This window comes from Salmo salar, chromosome 11 (genome assembly GCF_965601325.2).
Source record: "Salmo salar chromosome 11, fSalSal1, whole genome shotgun sequence".
In the NCBI taxonomy this organism is placed as follows: domain Eukaryota; kingdom Metazoa; phylum Chordata; class Actinopteri; order Salmoniformes; family Salmonidae; genus Salmo; species Salmo salar.
Genome location: NC_138301.1, coordinates 43,122,501 through 43,142,236, shown reverse-complemented (window position 1 = coordinate 43,142,236; position 19,736 = coordinate 43,122,501). Strand labels below are relative to the sequence as shown.

General features: G+C 44.7%; 1 protein-coding gene across 1 annotated transcript in view; it reads left to right on the top strand.

The window, feature by feature from the left end:
- Positions 1–646: 646 nt before the first annotated feature.
- LOC106593212 (SMAD family member 3) overlaps positions 647–19,736 on the top strand; it is a 101,807-nt gene continuing 82,717 nt past the window's right edge. The window contains exon 1 of the mRNA XM_045689586.2: positions 647–1,302. Within this exon, the coding sequence (XP_045545542.1) occupies positions 1,100–1,302 (203 nt within the window). The 5' untranslated portion in view covers positions 647–1,099. The remainder of the gene's footprint in view (positions 1,303–19,736) is intronic.

Here is a 19,736-nt window from a genome sequence, read left to right as displayed (position 1 = left end):
ACCTTTTGTATTCGGCATGTGTGACAAATACAATTTTATTTGATTGCCACAGTCTTGTAGCAATCACAGTTTTAAGATTGTGTTCTACGGAGAGGAAAGTATGACAGGTCCTTCAGTGGTGTGTTGTGTGGATTCTGTCCAATAATCTGGAACACATTGGGAGTGGACCCCTTTAAAAAGTTTCCCAAATGCTTAGACAAGAGCAAAGCCTCTCCTGACTTCTGGACTGAAATATTGTTTATGTTATTTGTTTCTAATAATGAGCAGAGATTACACACTTTATGCAATATGCATAAGGTTGTTGTGTTCAATGTCAGTTCTCATTGATGAAAGGAACCTAGTGATCTTCTATAGGCCTCTGTGTTTTATTACGTGATGGTGCTGCATGCATTGTGGAATGTTACATCATTGATCAGGCCCTAAGCGTTATGTGGAGTTTTTATCACAACTGTTGGCAATTGGTATGGGCCGGGACCATGGACCAGGCCGGTGGGGCGGGGGGCCGGGCGAAAGGCAGGGCCCATGCAATGCAGATGCAGCACATTTTGGTCAGCTGCAGCCTATGGGCTTCACAGATCTACTTGGCAGTCTGAGTGGGGAGTCTACGGAGGGTAGTCGTCCTGCGTTTGCATTTGAAGCAGACTTTTTAGTCGACTTCAGACAGAGCCTACGACGGCGGATGACTATGAATTTGGCCAAACTTCGTTGATAATCACACGTATACCAACGCGTAGGAGGCCATATTACATATTTTTTTATTCAAAATCCTTAGTCCAAAATGACCCATGTTTTCACCTACGGCTTTAATTTAGGCGAGGATGGAGAATGCATTTAGAATGGACTAGAGCGAACTAGGTTTCGCGGCGGAGTGTTAGTGATGTGAATAGTGTGCGGTAGTCGCTGAGACAGAGCTGGTCTGGCTGCACTAACACTGCTAGCTACACATCAACTTTGGCTGTGCAGCCTATGTGTGCATTTAACTAAGTCGTTGTTCAAGCGACCACTTCATTTTGTCCTTTGGATAGTTTTACAACATATTTACATCTGTATCTTGCGAAACCAAGGACCACAGTACTGGAAGGACTTTACTGACCTCAAGATGTCAATTTTGCCTTTTACTCCCCCCATTGTGAAAAGGCTTTTGGGTTGGAAAAAAGGCGAACAGAACGGACAGGAGGAGAAATGGTGTGAAAAAGCTGTGAAAAGCCTGGTGAAGAAGTTGAAGAAAACAGGGCAACTGGATGAATTGGAAAAAGCCATCACGACACAGAATATCAACACGAAATGTATTACCATACCAAGGTAGGCGTCTAGAAACATACATTGCAATGTTTGCGCAAGAAATAGAATCGATTGAATGTGACAGTTTTCAAACACAAAACTGGCTAGGTAGTTAGGTTGGACTTTCCAGTTGTAGCTTTCCCTTACTCGCAAACAATTTGATATTGTAGCCATTGAATATTTCTCATTCAAGAATAGTTTGGCTTTTGGGCATCCTGCACAAACCATGGGTAGGTAACTAGCTAACTAACGTTAGCCAGCTAGCTAACTGAGCAAGTTATACAGTCTGCATCAGCAATCATAGTACAGTAAACATCGCTAGGTAGCAAATGTAGCTAGCTAGCCAGCGTTGAATGTTTTGAGGGTTGCCCATGTTTGTTTTCAACAATCATCATTACATGCCACTTTTGTTGCACAACGAATTCTAGTTCACTGTCCTAACTAGCAAACTACACACTACGCTCGGTAGATATATTTATGATGCAGAAAACGAGGCGAATCTGCATAGTGCAATAGACAGCTGTGAAAGTCTAAACACAAATGAGTGACGAAGTTATATAATTTGGCCTTAATCTGGGGCGCTTTCTACTAGGGTGGTGCGTAGGCGAGACTGAATCATCGTTTTCGCCATGCAGTGCAATACATCCACTGCTGTCTTGACAGATTTCAACCCTTACACAGTACTCAAACGTATTCTCTTTAAAACCATCAATTAGGCCTAGCCTAGTTCTTCAGCTGCATCCTTGTCAGCTTGTCATGTCACCTGTAATGCTGAGAAACTAGCATCTACTTCCACCTCCTTGTCAGCTCAGTCAATGTGTTGTTTGTAAACTCATCCATGTTTATTGTTTAGAGAGCTTTCATGTCCTGTTTGGTTTATTTGCAGCCACACTAGTATGTAATGCTTAAGTTTGGGTAACTTCTGTGTCCCTACTGCTGTCGCTGTTATTTCAGAACCTCACCACAAAGCAGACCTGTGATTGCCTGAAACTTTAGTCAATGTCAGTGATGTGTCCCTTGAATTTCAGCAGTTAATACACACGTTTTTCTTCTTGTGTCTGCAACAAAATAACATCTCACATCTTTATCAATGAATCGGCCTTCAAAATCCCATCTCCACTATTGTCTGATATGGACTGTGGGTTAGCAAGCTGCGGTGGTGTGGGCTAAAGTTGGATATACTTAGCTAATCAGCCACTCCCACATTCTTGTTTGACCATCACAAGTGTTGTGCATTCTTTAGTCAATTGAATATCCTCTTAGCCAGGCTTGGAGCGCTGAAGATATCCGGGCCGGAAGTATAATATGCTAATATCTCCCTAATACCCTGGCTGTAGTGCAAAAGCCCTTGTCACAGACCAGTGTCATATAGTCAATGCTGGGACTGGAATGGGGAAAGCTGATCCTAGAGCAGTGCTTAGGGGGACTTCCTGCCCCTGAATAACGGCCCAGGAGGTCTGTTCCTGTTTATTCCCCTGTGGTGGGGCTGACAGCAGCTGCTTGCTCAGGCCTGTCGAGGTGGTCATGGGGGAGCTCTCCTGGCTGACACATGCATTCCCCAGCGCCTCATCACTATCCTCACAGCTGATGAGCTAGCTAAGCTACGCTAACTCACCACGCTCTCTGTACTGTGCTCCGGGTTTCACTGAGTCACAGCTGATGAGCTAGCTACGCTAACTCACCACGCTCTCTGTACTGTGCCGGGTTTCACTGAGTCACAGCTGATGAGCTAGCTAAGCTACGGTAACTCACCACGCTCTCTGTACTGTGCCGGGTTTCACTGAGTCACAGCTGATGAGCTAGCTACGCTAACTCACCACGCTCTCTGTACTGTGCTCCGGGTTTCACTGAGTCACAGCTGATGAGCTAGCTAAGCTACGGTAACTCACCACGCTCTCTGTACTGTGCCGGGTTTCACTGAGTCACAGCTGATGAGCTAGCTAAGCTACGCTAACTCACCACGCTCTCTGTACTGTGCCGGGTTTCACTGAGTCACAGCTGGCTTGATAGAGCTGATGCTGGTGGACTTGTATGGAACGGTAACATGTGTAGCCTATAGGACAGGTGTTTGTGAGGAGACCCTAGTTGACAAATGAGAATTAAAAAATGTCTGTAAAATGTTGTCATATTGTTACATTCAATTGAGAATTGAACTCCCAGTAAATAGGCCTACTTTGAATCATTTACTATGAACAATGGTTATTACCCACTTAGGCTTTCTGTTTTTAGAGCAGTTCATGCCAGATTGGCCCAAAATAAATATATGATGTTTTGAATCCTTCTGAGATGAAATCCATGGAAAGGTCCATTGAGGGAAGTCTACATGGGATTCCCCAGTAACACATCAGATCAAGGTACTCACTGATCTAGACCCCAAATCCTTAACCTGAGGAAGTTGAGCAACCGACCTGCCAGATCTAGACCCCAAATCCTAAACCTGAGGAAGTTGAGCAACCGACCTGCCAGATCTAGACCCCAAATCCTAAACCTGAGGAAGTTGAGCAACCGACCTGCCAGATCTAGACCCCAAATCCTAAACCTGAGGAGGTTGAGCAACTGACCTGATCTGAACGAAGCACAATCATTTCATATTGAAACAGGAGCTGCGTTAAACACTAAAGCCTCAGTGCCCGGTGTGGATTTAGAGGCCCTGAGTTGTTAGATAATGTTTCAAATGGGTTTAACAGCAGCAATCTCCTCTAAGAAGCCGTGTAATCAGAGAGAATTCTAGCCTATAGCTGGCCTAGTGGGTCATGGAGCAGTTTTAGACCTCATCATTCTTTTTCCCCTCCTGATTGTCTGAATACAAAACATCAAGTTCATGATTTGTTTGTTTGGAAACCAGTAGTCTTATTTCTTGTTAGATTTTTCTTTTCTAAAATGTTGCGCAACAAATGGCAGTTTTCTACCCAGAGTTTATCTTATTTTGTGGTGCAAAGCTATTGCTCGGCATGCTTCTTAGCCTCTCTACACTTTTGTGGTTTTGACAGTCATTTTTTGCTTTTTAAATAATGTGTAGCTCTGAGTAACTAGGGCTCTGGGCCAAATTCATGTCTTAATCATTCTGCAGTGTGTACTTATGGCTTTGTGATGTCTCTCTCTCGCTCTCGCTCTCCTGAGCAATGGCACTGGCAGGAACTTTGGTATGAGAGGCCTGCTTAGAGGCCCATTTCCGCCTAAAACAAACATTCTCACATCTGTCAAGTCATTTAAAAGTGACTTTCTCAGAGCCGGTGGAGGCGGCTGTTAAGTGAACGAGCCTGCGGTGTTTGAGTGGGGAGAAGACGAATGTTCTCTCCCTGTCCTTTAAATGTGGTTTAGTGAACTGTAGGCTAGGTGACACGTGTGGCCTTCCTAAATCAAAATGGACAACACTATTGTTTTCATGAGTCTCCCCTTTCCATAGTGGGGTCATATTAGTTTGTATCTCAAACGATCTGGACGCTACAGACAGAAGTTGGCACATCGGCGGTACCGACTTCAGACTAGTCCGTAGCTTGTGGGGGTCTTAGAGCAAAACGGAGAACACCATGGTGTTGGTGAGAGGCTCACCATAGTGGTCATATCAGTTATTAGGTCAAACTTTACGCTCGCTACAGACGTTTTGTGAGAAGTCAAATTTTTAGGGATGTCCCCTGGTCTGACAAACAGCACTGTAGCTCTGCCACTTTCCACCACAGGTGCGGAAGGCCGACGTGGGGGGTGCAGTGTATTGAGACGCAGCCCATTGAAAACAAACAGACATCCCTAGTTTAAACTGCTGGATTTTGATGGGGATGTTTTTATTATGTTAGATTTTTGCATCAACAATTTCGAGGCGGCAGGTAGCCTAGTGGTTAGAGCGTTGGGCCAGTAACCAGCAGGTAGCCTAGTGGTTAGAGCGTTGGGCCAGTAACCAGCAGGTAGCCTAGTGGTTAGAGCGTTGGGCCAGTAACCAGCAGGTAGCCTAGTGGTTAGAGCGTTGGGCCAGTAACCAGCAGGTAGCCTAGTGGTTAGAGCGTTGGGCCAGTAACCAGCAGGTAGCCTAGTGGTTAGAGCGTTGGGCCAGTAACCAGCAGGTAGCCTAGTGGTTAGAGCGTTGGGCCAGTAACCAGCAGGTAGCCTAGTGGTTAGAGCATTGGGCCAGTAACCAGCAGGTAGTCTAGTGGTTAGAGCGTTGGGCCAGTAACCAGCAGGTAGCCTAGTGGTTAGAGCGTTGGGCCAGTAACCAGCAGGTAGTCTAGTGGTTAGAGCGTTGGGCCAGTAACCAGCAGGTAGCCTAGTGGTTAGAGCGTTGGGCCAGTAACCAGCAGGTAGCCTAGTGGTTAGAGCGTTGGGCCAGTAACCAGCAGGTAGCCTACTGGTTAGAGCGTTGGGCCAGTAACCAGCAGGTAGCCTACTGGTTAGAGCATTGGGCCAGTAACCAGCAGGTAGCCTAGTGGTTAGAGCATTGGGCCAGTAACCAGCAGGTAGCCTAGTGGTTAGAGCATTGGGCCAGTAACCAGCAGGTAGCCTAGTGGTTAGAGCATTGGGCCAGTAACCAGCAGGTAGCCTAGTGGTTAGAGCATTGGGCCAGTAACCAGCAGATAGCCTAGTGGTTAGAGCATTGGGCCAGTAACCAGCAGGTAGCCTAGTGGTTAGAGCATTGGGCCAGTAACCAGCAGGTAGCCTAGTGGTTAGAGCATTGGGCCAGTAACCAGCAGGTAGCCTAGTGGTTAGAGCATTGGGCCAGTAACCAGCAGGTAGCCTAGTGGTTAGAGCATTGGGCCAGTAACCAGCAGGTAGCCTAGTGGTTAGAGCATTGGGCCAGTAACCAGCAGGTAGCCTAGTGGTTAGAGCATTGGGCCAGTAACCGAAAGGTTGCTAGATCGAATCCCCGAGCTGACAAGGTAAAAATCTGTCTTTCTGCCCCTGAACAAAGGGAACAACTGTTCCCTGCTAGGTCGTCATTGTAAATAAGAATTTGTTCTTAACTGACTTGCCTAGTTAAATAAAATCAACAGTTTTAATGATTAGGAGGAAGACACTTCCAGAGTCAATTCCTTCTCAGCGGCTGTCAATTCAATACATTAAAATGAATAAAATAGAATGGAATTCACAATCCTATTTGAAAATTAGGAGCAATTGTCAATTAGTTTCATGAGTTGACTGTATTTTAACTGGTCTTCCCTCTTGACCCGTCCCAAACTGTAGGCCTTTACTGTGGAGCAGAGCTGAGAGAGCAGAACTGCAACAGACGGCACAGAATTCTCTCTCTCACTCTTGGTTCTGGGCCAGGACCCGGGAGCAGCAGCCTGTCTTGTCCACACACGTCCCTCTGGCTGCAGGGCTGCAGTCTGGTGCCACCGACTCACACTGCAGCATGTTTGAGCATGAGAAAGACAGTCCCTGAGTGTGTGTCTGGATTAAGGGCCATTCTGTGACTTTGGCTAATATGCCTTATTTATTTACTGTAGTATTGTTTTGGTAAAGAGTATTGAGTATTGTTACTTAACCTGGTATCGGTATCGAAGTCAAAATTCTGGTATCGTGACAACACTAAGGGAGAGGAAGTGGGGAGGGAGAGAGATGGGAGCAGGAAGAACAGAGGGAGGAACTTGAGCTGATAACAAAAAGATTAAACAGATTGGTTTCCCCACCACAAGTGGTCTACAGTGCTGTTGTACATCAATAGAAGCGTGGGTGCTGGTGTCTATTAGATAAAGTATGTCATGATATTAACATTGACTCCAAAAACCAACAAAGCTAAAATATAAACCATCATGAATTATGTTCATCTAAAAAAAAAAAATAGATTCTAAAAATCTAATGTGGTTTTCAAGCTGCTGAATCTGGTGCGTAAATGCAGCCAGGAGATGGAGATGTTTCAAAAAGGCCTAGCTTGTCCCGAGGCCTAGCTTGTCCCGAGGCCTAGCTTGTCCCGAGGCATCGCTAGCTAACATGGAAAAACAGTCTAGGTAGCTAACGTCAGTCTTCTAACACGTACTACTATAGTTGAAACTGTTGCTGCGGATCTTGACTTTTCGGGACTCCTCTTCCTGAACACTAAAGGTCCCGAAGCTTCTGCTCATGTGCAGTACTCTACTTAACACCATCTCTACTCGTAGAGAACAGGCTACTCTGGTGAATGGTGCTCCTTTAATGATGTGAGATCAAAGTCTGCAAGATCACATAGTGATAGTATTCTTCATAACAGAAATTAATAAAAATGTATTATTTGTGGGGTGCTTATATTTGTCCTGTTACACACAAGTGGGTTTTGGAAATGTGTTTCTTGCATATCCCAACTCCCCCTGAGACACACCCACAGGGAATGGGGTCACGGCCTGGGTCACTGTTGTACAGCACCCCTGGAGCAATTAGGATAAATTACCTTGCTCAAGGGCACAGCGACAGGTTTTTCACCTTGTTGGCTCCGGTATTCGAACCAGTGACCTTTCGGTTACTGGTCCAACGCTACCTGCCGCCCCTGCCAAATGTAATTGCATAGTATAAAGTTACTGTAAGACAAGAAACGCCACCTAATTTCTTATGATATTTCAGGATGTTGCCAAAACTCAAGTGTGTCACTAGGCTATGCCTCTTTAACACAATCTGCTCCAAAATTTCCTCACTGTATTTAATTCAAAAAGACACTGTATAACTCAAGTTGATCTGAATGAATATTCCCATGAAAGTGATTGAGATCACATGGTTAATATGCAGATGCTGCATGGACAGTTCACTGGTAAAACTTGAAGAATTATCATTCACGATTTGACAGTGAGAAATGTGAAGGGAGAGTGACCACAGCAATGTGGGTATAAAGTAGAGGTAAAGAAACCCAGTGATTGGGATCTTCAGCTCTGGGGGAAGCAGAATCCAGGGCGGGGGGGGGTCGTTTACCTGCGGATCTGCAGCCTCTGACAAGTTAAAAAGCATTGGATTGTTGTCAGCATGGGTGAGAGTTTCATTCTACCATATAAGTCACATTGAGCTTGACTTTATAATATGAACTGCCCCCCGATCCCATTGCAAGAAGCGACATCCCCCCCAAAACACTATACAACACGTCTCCTAGCCTCCCAGCATGCTTTCTGTCCCTAACACTAAATAATAGAAAATTATATCAAATATTTTTAAATCAAAAAGCAAATCAGGTCTAAAAACTAACTGAAACAGATTTACGAATTAAAATCGAAAAACGAACAGTATCCTTGGCGCGCACATGTAAAGTACTGAAAAAATATATATAAACACAACATGGAAAGTACTGAAAAATACAAGCGCATCATGTAAAGTGTTGGTTTCATAAGCTGAAATAAAATATCCCAGACATTCTCCAAACACACAAAAAGCTTATTTCTCTCCAGTTTTGTACACATTTGTTTACATCCCTGTTAGTGAGCATTTCTCCTTTGCCAAGATAATCCATCCACCTGACAGGTGTGGCCTATCAAGATCAATCATCCACCCGGACAGCTGATGAAACTGAGGAGTATTTCTCATGGTAATAAAGCCTTTTTGTGGTGGAAAACTCATTCAGATTGTCTGCGCCTGGCTCCCCAGTGGGTGGGCCTATGGATGTGCCCCTGCCCAGTCATGTGGGCGGTAGGTAGCCTAGTGGTTAGAGCGTTGGGCCAGTAACCAAAAGGTTTCTAGATCGAATCCCCGAGCTGACAAGGTAAAAATCTGTCGTTCTGCCCCTGAACAAGGCAGTTAACCCACTGTTCCTAGGCCGTCATTGTAAATAAGAATTTGTTCTTAACTGACTTGCCTACTTAAATTTAGGTTCAATATCCTTATATGAACGCTAACTCAGTAAAATCGTTGAAATTGTTGCGTTTAATAATTTTGTTCAGTATGGTGGTGCTGGTAGTCGTGGCTGTAGTCGTGGCCAATAGGACACAAAGCAGGCTTGTTGTCTGTGTGGAGTTAGTGTCCCTCTCCCCCACAGATAGTGGTCAGGGCAAAGCAAAGCAGAGTAGAGCTTTCTCTGTTCTTCTCCCCCACAGATAGTGGTCAGGCCAAGGCAAAGCAGAGTAGAGCTTTCTCTCACTAATATAACCTAACCCTGCCGCCTCCACACAGAGCAGCAGTTGCTAACCAAACAGCAGCCCACACCCTCCCCAAGGCCCCAGCAACCAGCCGCAGCACATTCCTCTGGGCTGACTAACCACACACACACACACACTAAAAGCCCCGCACCCACTCAGCGCATGGAGGGAGCGTGGAGACCACTATTGGGGCACTCACACTTAATACCACGACCAGACCTGGCACAGCACGCACACACACATGCGCTCAATACCCATGATGCCCTCTGCTTGGACACAGAAGCAGTCAACAAGCCAAAAATGCAGATGACCCGGTGCCCACATACACCGGGGAATCGTCACACAAAACCCTCCTGGTTCTGGATGAATGAGGTATGGTGATGGTACACGCTGGAGCTACCAGGCAGAGCAGACAGGCAACACTGTCCATCTGTACCCATCTGCCAAGACTACACACACACACACACACACACACACAGAGACCGAGACACACACCGAAGGAACAGAAAGAGAGATGTCTCATACAGCAGTATCCACTTTCTGTCAGACAAATCAAACAATGACTTGAGTTGAGCAGCCAGTGGTAATTACAGCACAGAGAAGCCAGACGCAGACAGACACACTCTCAGTGAACCAGTGTGTATCACATCACTAGAGAACAATACAGTCTGGACTGTGACTCAGGTACCTGCTTTGAAATGTAAGGGTGTGTGGGTGGGTGTGAGGAGACATTTTGATGGCTCTGAGGGATCTGGCCCAGACAGATTGAGATTAAACACCTTTGTTGAGCGAGTCAACCAGAAAGTGTCTGTCTATTTTAGTTTGTTTTAGTTGCAGTGCTCAGGCTTGTGTCTCTGTCTGTCAGTTTGTTTGTTTTAGCTGCAGTGCTCAGGCTTGTGTCTCTCTGTTGTTTTGTTTGTTTTAGTTGCAGTGCTCAGGCTTGTGTCTCTGTCTGTCAGTTTGTTTGTTTTAGCTGCAGTGCTCAGGCTTGTGTCTGTCAGTTTGTTTTGTTTGTTTTAGCTGCAGTGCTCAGGCTTGTGTCTGTCAGTTTGTTTTAGCTGCAGTGCTCAGGCTTGTGTCTGTCAGTTTGTTTTTAGTTGCAGTGCTCAGGCTTGTGTCTGTCAGTTTGTTTTGTTTGTTTTTAGTTGCAGTGCTCAGGCTTGTGTCTGTCAGTTTGTTTTTAGTTGCAGTGCTCAGGCTTGTGTCTGTCAGTTTGTTTTGTTTGTTTTTAGTTGCAGTGCTCAGGCTTGTGTCTGTCAGTTTGTTTTGTTTGTTTTAGTTGCAGTGCTCAGGCTTGTGTCTGTCAGTTTGTTTTTAGTTGCAGTGCTCAGGCTTGTGTCAATGTCAGTTTGTTTGTTTTAGTTGCAGTGCTCAGGCTAGTCTCTCTGTTCGTTTGTTTTAGTTGCAGTGCTCAGGCTAGTGTTTCCTTGGCAATATTAGGTTAACCTCTATGGGCTAGGTGGGACGCTTGTGTCCCACCTACTCAACAGCTAGTGTAATCCCGTGGCGCGTTATTCAAATTCCTCAAAAATGCAAAAACTTCAATTTTTCAAACATATGACTATTTTACACCATTTTAAAGACAAGACTCTCGTTAATCTAACCACACTGTCCGATTTCAAAAAGGCTTTACAACGAAAGCAAAACATTAGATTGTCAGCAGAGTACCCAGCCAGAAATAATCAGACACCCATTTTTCAAGCTAGCATATAATGTCACATAAACCCAAACCACAGCTAAATGTAGCACTAACCTTTGATGATCTTCATCAGATGACAACCCTAGGACATTATGTTATACAATACATGCATGTTTTGTTCAATCAAGTTCATATTTATATCAAAAACCAGCTTTTTACATTAGCATGTGACTAGCATGTGACTAGCATTCCCACCGAACACTGCCGGTGAATTTACTAAATTACTCACGATAAACGTTCACAAAAAGCATAACAATTATTTTAAGAATTATAGATACAGAACTCCTCTATGCACTCGATATGTCCGATTTTTAAAATAGCTTTTCGGTGAAAGCACATTTTGCAATATTCTCAGTAGATAGCCCGACATCGCAGGGCTAGCTATTTAGACACCCAGCAAGTTTAGCACTCACCAAAGTCAGATTTACTATAAGAAAAATGTTATTACCTTTGCTGTCTTCGTCAGAATGCACTCCCAGGACTTCTACTTCAATAACAAATGTTGGTTTGGTTGAAAATAATCCATTGTTATATCCAAATAGCGGCGTTTTGTTCGTGCGTTCAAGACACTATCCGAAAGGGTAAATAAGGGTGATGAGCATGGCGCAATTCGTGACAATTTTTTTTCTCGAAATATTCCATTACCGTACTTCGAAGCATGTCAACCGCTGTTTAAAATCAATTTTTATGCCATTTTTCTCATAAAAAAGCGATAATATTCCGACCGGGAATCTGCGTTTAGGTAAACAGACGAAAGAAAATAAAGCATGGGGTCGACTCGGGCACGCGCCTAAGCCCATAGTACTCTGATCGGCCACTTGCCAAACGCGATAAAGTGTTTCAGCCAGAGGCTGCCTCGATATCGTTCAGCTTTTTCCCGGGCTCTGAGAGCCTATGGGAGCCGTAGTAAGTGTCACGTTATAGCAAAGATCCTCAGTCTTCAATAAAAAGAGCCAAGATGAAACACAACTTGTCAGACAGGCCACTTCCTGCATGGAATCTTCTCAGGTTTTGGCCTGCCATATGAGTTCTGTTATACTCACAGACACCATTCAAACAGTTTTAGAAACTTTAGGGTGTTTTCTATCCAAAGCCAATAATTATATGCATATTCTAGTTACTGGGCAGGAGTAGTAACCAGATTAAATCGGGTACGTTTTTTATCAGGCCGTGTCAATACTGCCCCCTAGCCCTAACAGGTTAAGCATTAAGCAAAGGCCCTAAAGCAACATCCAGGGTGGTCTGCAATACCTTTCATCAGTTGAAATCAAATGAAGCACAACGTATTTTGGTCCAGGGGTCCAGGCTAGATCCTCCCTGTCCATCTAATGGTTGAACCTTTTCAACTTTCAGTTAGTATTGCATCTTGGCTGAACGAACATTGGCCTTTTCCCAGTGTGTTTGATGTTGGTGTTGAGACCTCCCCAGACGCAGACAGGCACACACACATTGTCTCTACTCCAGCTGTGCTAACTGAAACAGGATGTGTTTGCCTGCTGTTTTGAGCTGAGGGGAAGAGAGGAAATATCTAACTAGCTAGCAGGTGAATGACTGGCAGGGCAGGTGCACACACCCTTAGATTTCCCCTAGACATGGAAGCTGTAAAGGTAGAGTTCAGGAAGTGTTTGGTATCATTTAGGCCTACCCCCCCCAATGTTTTGCTTGCTGATGCAGTGTCATTTACCAGGCTACCACTGACTGATCCAGTTTGGCTGGCCACAAGTTTTTATGAGGGGACACACAATGCTTGGAGGGTGGAGAGGGGAAGTAGTCGGGGCAGGGGGACAGATGGAGGGGGGAGGGGCAGCAGACACTCTGAGCCGCCCTGATCTATTGAGACAGTCTGCCATTCTTTACCCCCCCCTTTGTCCTGCTCTCTCTCTCCCTGCTCTCTCTCTCTCTCTCCCTGCTCTCTCTCTCTCTCTCTCTCTCTCTCTCTCTCCCTGCTCTCTCTCTCTCCCTGCTCTCTCTCTCTCTCTCCCTGCTCTCTCTCTCTCTCTCCCTGCTCTCTCTCTCTCTCCCTGCTCTCTCTCTCTCTCCCTGCTCTCTCTCTCTCTCTCCCTGCTCTCTCTCTCTCTCTCCCTGCTCTCTCTCTCTCTCTCTCCCTGCTCTCTCTCTCTCTCTCTCCCTGCTCTCTCTCTCTCTCTCTCCCTGCTCTCTCTCTCTCTCTCTCCCTGCTCTCTCTCTCTCTCCCTGCTCTCTCTCTCTCTCTCCCTGCTCTCTCTCTCTCCCTGCTCTCTCTCTCTCTCTCCCTGCTCTCTCTCTCTCTCTCCCTGCTCTCTCTCTCTCTCTCCCTGCTCTCTCTCTCTCTCTCCCTGCTCTCTCTCTCTCTCCCTGCTCTCTCTCTCTCTCCCTGCTCTCTCTCTCTCTCCCTGCTCTCTCTCTCTCTCTCCCTGCTCTCTCTCTCTCTCTCCCTGCTCTCTCTCTCTCTCTCCCTGCTCTCTCTCTCTCTCTCCCTGCTCTCTCTCTCTCTCTCTCCCTGCTCTCTCTCTCTCTCTCTCCCTGCTCTCTCTCTCTCTCTCTCCCTGCTCTCTCTCTCTCTCTCTCCCTGCTCTCTCTCTCTCTCTCCCTGCTCTCTCTCTCTCTCTCTCCCTGCTCTCTCTCTCTCTCTCTCCCTGCTCTCTCTCCCTGCTCTCTCTCTCTGCTCTCTCTGCTCTCTCTGCTCTCTCTGCTCTCTGCTCTCTCTAAGGACATGGCCTTTCTGTTATTGTAGATCAGTACCTGTAGTTTATAGACATTAGAGACAGGCAAGGTAGTCTTTGTTGTGTTGCTAGACTGTAGTTAGTCATTATGAGGGAGCAGAAATAGAATATTTAGTCTAACTAGATTCTATATCAAAGCATAGCCTATAGGGTAGACCAACCGGGATTAGGATTATTAGTGAATAAACTGTCATTCATTTAAATATCTTAAATAAGTACAATGATGTATCCTGGTGGATGTTTTTCTTCCAGTCAAACTTCCTTTTGACTCACTGTAGCAGTGTGCTGAGTGAGTTGAAGAATACTGTGGCCAAAGTTTTGTCCTTGGTGCACAGAGGTGTGTGTGTGTGTGTGTGTGTCCAGTGGCGCTTGGAGCACAGAACCGTAGCCAGTGTGTGACTGTTCGTGCTTCAAAGTGTTTGTTTTGCCCCCTCAGATTAGTGCAGCTCAGCCTGGGCCAGTCAGTCTCTGATCTGAGGCAGACATACACCCCACCAACCCCTTAAATCTGAGAACCCCACTCACACAACCCCTAACCCCTCCACCCCAGCAGCAGCAGCAGTACCACCCCTTAAATCTGAGAACCCCACTCACACATAGCATCAATCTTTAGGGCCTTTTTAACTTAGAACTTCAATAATATTCCAACCGGACGATTCCAGTGTCTTGAAAAACGTTTTGGAACACAGCTACCCCTCACGTGAACGTGCGCCAAGGAACTCATGTGCTTTCCTGAGTCAACAACTTCCTCTGTTCGCTCTCTGTTCACCATAGACGCCTCAAACAACTTTCTAAAGACTGTTGACATCTAGTGGAAGCCTTAGGAAGTGCAAAATGAGCCCTAAGTCACTGTGTGTTCAATAGGCAATGACTTGAAAGGTCTACAAGCACCAGATTTCCCACTTCCTGGTTAGATTTTTGCCTGCCATGTGAGTTCTGGTATACTCACAGACATCATTCAAACAGTTGTAGAAACTTCAGAGTGTTTTCTATCCAAATATACTAATAATATGCATATTCTAGTTCCTGGGCCCGAGTAGTAGGCCGTTTAATCTGGGTACGTTTTTCGTCCGGCCGTGAAAATACTGCCCCCTACCCAAGAGAGGTTAAATGTCACATTGTAAACGGATTGTAAATGGTCACGCTTTATTCAAATGCCTGAATGCATTCTGCAAACGGTGGAACAGGCTACATCTGATAACATAACTTAATGGTAGTTGTCAACTACTGTAGCCATCTAGCCAGCTGACCTCTGTAACTAGCCGGCAAGCCAGCAAGCAAAGCTAAAGGGATTGCAAACAGGTTAGAATAACTCTAGCCAATGCAACTTTTGTGGGCCTAGATCCGTCTTTTCTATGCTGTCTTCGTATTCTGATAGCTGAAGTGGCATGTAAGTGTTGGGTGTATACTGTAACGCTGCTATAGGCCTAGCTCTACAGGAATGGTATCAGGACCACTGTGGGGCTAAACATGAATAACCCTGCTCCATTAGCTAGGCCTAGCTGTATAGGAATGGAATCAGGACCGCTCTGGGGCTAAACATGAATAACCCTGCTCCATTAGCTAGGCCTAGCTGTATAGGAATGGAATCAGGACCGCTCTGGGGCTAAACATGAATAACCCTGCTCCATTAGCTAGGCCTAGCTGTATAGGAATGGAATCAGGACCGCTCTGGGGCTAAACATGAATAACCCTGCTCCATTAGCTAGGCCTAGCTGTATAGGAATGGAATCAGGACCGCTCTGGGGCTAAACATGAATAACCCTGCTCCATTAGCTAGGCCAAGCTGTATAGGAATGGAATCAGGACCGCTCTGGGGCTAAACATGAATAACCCTAGCTAGGCCTAGTGACTCACCGCTTCTCACTAGTTTTCCCCTAGATACACCCTAGATAGGCTTTTGAAAGTAGGCTGGTGGAAGGTCATGTACTTGTTTACCCAGTTTCTGTCACTGTAATGATATTACTGTTGTATATGGTCTGCCCCCCCCCCCCCCCGAGAGTGTCAGTCAGTGTAACTAGCCTCAGTCACACAGCCATACCTAGGGCCTGGCAATAACTGTTCTGCTGGCCTGGGTCCATGGAGGGCTTGGACTCCGGATCCTTCCTCAACCCATTTGGTGTTTTCCATTCCCCAGCACCCGATCCATCTTTCATGTCTTGTCAGAGTTATAGCCCACCACCATCGGCAGGGCATACGAGGTCAAGCCGTTCCTCCACAACCACCCTGGAACATATTTGAAACACAACGCGCTCCACATACTCATAAAGCATATTTGAAGAGTGTGAGGTTGTCTGGGGCTCGGTATGGTCCCTCCAACAACATGGTAGTCACTCAGGGACGGTGGCATGTTATGAATGGCTGGGGATTGTTCTGGGCAACGTTTCACTCACTTCTATCGCTGTGGTAAATGTCTTGAACAGTGACTCGGTGGCTGTATGTGAAGTTGTTGGCGTTTTTGTCTAGGGCTTGTTGTACGGTCCCTTCCTCCCTCCCTGGACTGTGGAAGTGGGATCCCTCACGTTAGAACAGCACATTAAGTCTGCGTCTGAATCTGTGTGTCTTGTGTTTCCTGGACCTGAGTTGGTCCAGACCAGAAAGCTGAACGTGGGTGCAGTGATGAGAGTAGTGTCCCAGTGAAGGACTGAGTCAGGGAATGGGCAATTCTAAGGTAACAGAATTACGCAGAGACTCTGATTTTTCACTTTAAAATGTATGCCAAACAAAAACTATTGATTTTCAAAGTTTAACAATCCATACAATTCTATGCATAAAGACTACTTTTAACAATTACCATAGTGAATAACACTAAAAACATTTACTGGAAATGACGGTAAAATCTCCCTCTGGTTTATTCTGTTACCAAACGTTGTATCTGCTCAGTTCTGCGGTAAATGTGGTTTTGCCACACACTGTAATAGTTTTGGTGAATAGGATGTTTTTGTCTGTTCTATGTTCAGTGTCCACCCCCAGCCTAAACCCCAAAGGAATACACCCACTGTAGAGCATGGGCCTGAGACGCAGTTACATCACCTCAGCCCAGTCTGTACACACACACACACACACACACACACACACACACACACACACACACACACACACACACACACACACCAAACCTGGGTTTCTTTTACTTTTCAAAACATTTCAAAACAGTTATTCAGATAACCTTTAGTTATCTAGTTAGTTTTAGTTTCAACAAATCAAGTAATTGAATATTGGAATGTATTTGATACGCTTTTTGAAAATACTACACTGACTCAAATACACTCCCAAGCCTAACCTTAACCCATAACCCTAAAACTATACCTAACTCCTAAACCTACCTGTAACCCATAGCCTTAATTATGAACCTAATTGTAACCTTAAATGTAACCCCTAAGCCTAAAATATAATTTTTCCTCGTGTGGACCGGAAAAATGTCCCCACTTATCCAAATGTTCCTTATTTTACTATCCTTGTGAGGACTTCTGGTACCCACAAGGATAGTTACACACACACACACACACACACACACACACACACACAGAACACGAGAGAGTGAGCTGAGCTAACCCAGCCCCCCATTAACCTTAATTCTTTATGATGGCCACAGGACTCACTGATGTGCAAAGCCCCAGGAAATGGCTGCTCGTTTATGGGCTGTGGCAACAGCAACCCACTGACTCCTTTTCAGCCAATTGGGGCTCATAAAAGGGGACCTTGGCCTATGCCATGCGCTGTGTGAAATAACTTTTTGTTTAATAAGAACCGGAGGATGTGTTTGAGTAGGACCGAGAGCTCGTCGGGAGAGAGAACTGAATGCTCTGTGTGACAATGCAATTTCTGATTAGGACTGTATGTTATAGATTTTCTGCTGTTGGACACACACACACACACACACACACACACACACACACACACACACACACACACACACACACATCTGTTCTCCTCCACCACACACAGGGGGATTCTGCTTGTAACATCCCCCCTTCCCCTTTCTCAAAATGCCAAGACAGTGAAAAGCTGCTATGAAATATTAAAGACCCTGATATTTTTCCCTCCGGAGGCACAGTAGTTGGCTGAGACGAACACACACGCACTCAGTCTGGCTGAGTACCACTGAAGGCTCCTCCAATCACATTACAGCATGGAGCATTGATACGGTGAGGTCACTGGTTAGCCGGCCAGACTCCTCATTGCTCCACTGAGACTCTCCTGCTGACCTACAGGCTTCTAAAGAGCTTAGTGGGGGACCAGGTTGAACCCTAACAGGGAGAAAAATCATAATCGGTCGACCTCTAGTTTTCAACGCCGATACCGATTATTGGAGGACCAAAAAAAGGCCAATACCGATTAATTGCTATATAAATATTATTTTATTTTTAATTTTTTTTGTAATAATGACCAATGAACACATATTTTAACTTAATATAATGCATAAATAAAATCAATTTAGTCTCAAATAAATAATGAAACATGTACAATTTGGTTTAAATAATGCAAAAACAGTGTTGGAGAAAAAAGTAAAATTGCAATATGTGCCATGTAAAAATAAAAAATAAAAAAGCCAACGTTTAAGTTCCTAGCTCAGAACATGAGAACATATGAAAGCTGGTGGTTCCTTTTAACATGAGTCTTCAATATTCCCAGTTATTATAGGACTATTTCTCTCTATACCATTTGTATTTCATATACCTTTGACTATTGGATGTTCTTATAGGCACTATAGTATTGCCAGCCTAATCTCGGGAGTTGATAGGCTTGAAGTCATAAACAGCGCTGTGCTTCAAGCATTGCTAAGAGCTGCTGGCAAACGCAGGAAAATGCTGTTTGAATGAATGCTTACGAGCGTGCTGGTGCCTACCACCGCTCAGTCAGGCTGCTCTATCAAATCATAGACTTAATTATAATAAACACGCAGAAAAACAAGCCTTAGGTCATTAATATGGTCAAATCCGGAAACTATTTCGAAAACAAAACATTTTATTCTGTGAAATACGGAACCGTTCCATATTTTATCTAACGGGTGACATCCCTAAGTCTCTAAATATTGCTGTTACATTGTACAACCTTCAATGTATGTCAAAATTATGTAAAATTCTGGCAAATTAATTACGGTCTTTGTTAGGAAGAAATGGTCTTTACACAATTCACAACGAGCCAGGCAGCCCAAACTGCTGCATATACCCTGACTCTGCTTGCACTGAAGGCAAGAGAAGTGACACAGGTTTAAAAAATATATACTTGTGTTTTGATTTTAAGAAAGGCATTGATGTTTATGATTAGGTACATTGGTGCAGTGAATCATCACCCGTTTGGCGAAGTTGAAGTAGGCTGCGATTCGATGATAAATTAACAGGCACCACATTGATTATATGCAACGCAGGACAAGCTAGTTAACCTAGTAATATCATCAACCATGTGTAGTTAACTAGTGATTATGTTAAGATTGATTGTTTTTTATAAGATAAGTTTAATGCTAGCTAGCAACTTACCGTGGCTCCTTGCATCCACCAGGTCCTTTTGATGCTGCACTCACGTAACAGGTGGTCAGCCTGCCACGCAGTCACCTTATGGATTGCAATGTAATCAGCCATAATCGGCGTCCAAAAATGCAGATTACGGATTGTTATGAAAACTTGAAATCGGCCCTAATTAATCGGCCATGCTGATTAATCGGTCGACCTCTAAAAAAAATCACCAGATTCACAGAAAATATATTACATAGGATAACGAAACAATACTCCAAGCTGCAGCGCCATACTCCTTGTCAAATATAGAGAACTGATAGTGTATACTGGTTGTTGGATTGTCATAGGGTCCTTGGGTGTCTTTTGAAAAAAGAAATGGATTCTTCGTGTCTTAGTCATGTGTAGGAAGAAGGTTAGTCCAAATTTGATGTTGGGTATTATATTTACTGAATATTATCTGAATCCTGTAAATTCAAATGGACAATTTGGTTGCAATCAATTAGCTGCATTTCTCTGCGATAAAATGTTTCAGGAATGGCAATCTGTTTCTAACTACAGAAACTATTTCAGAACAATCTGAGAT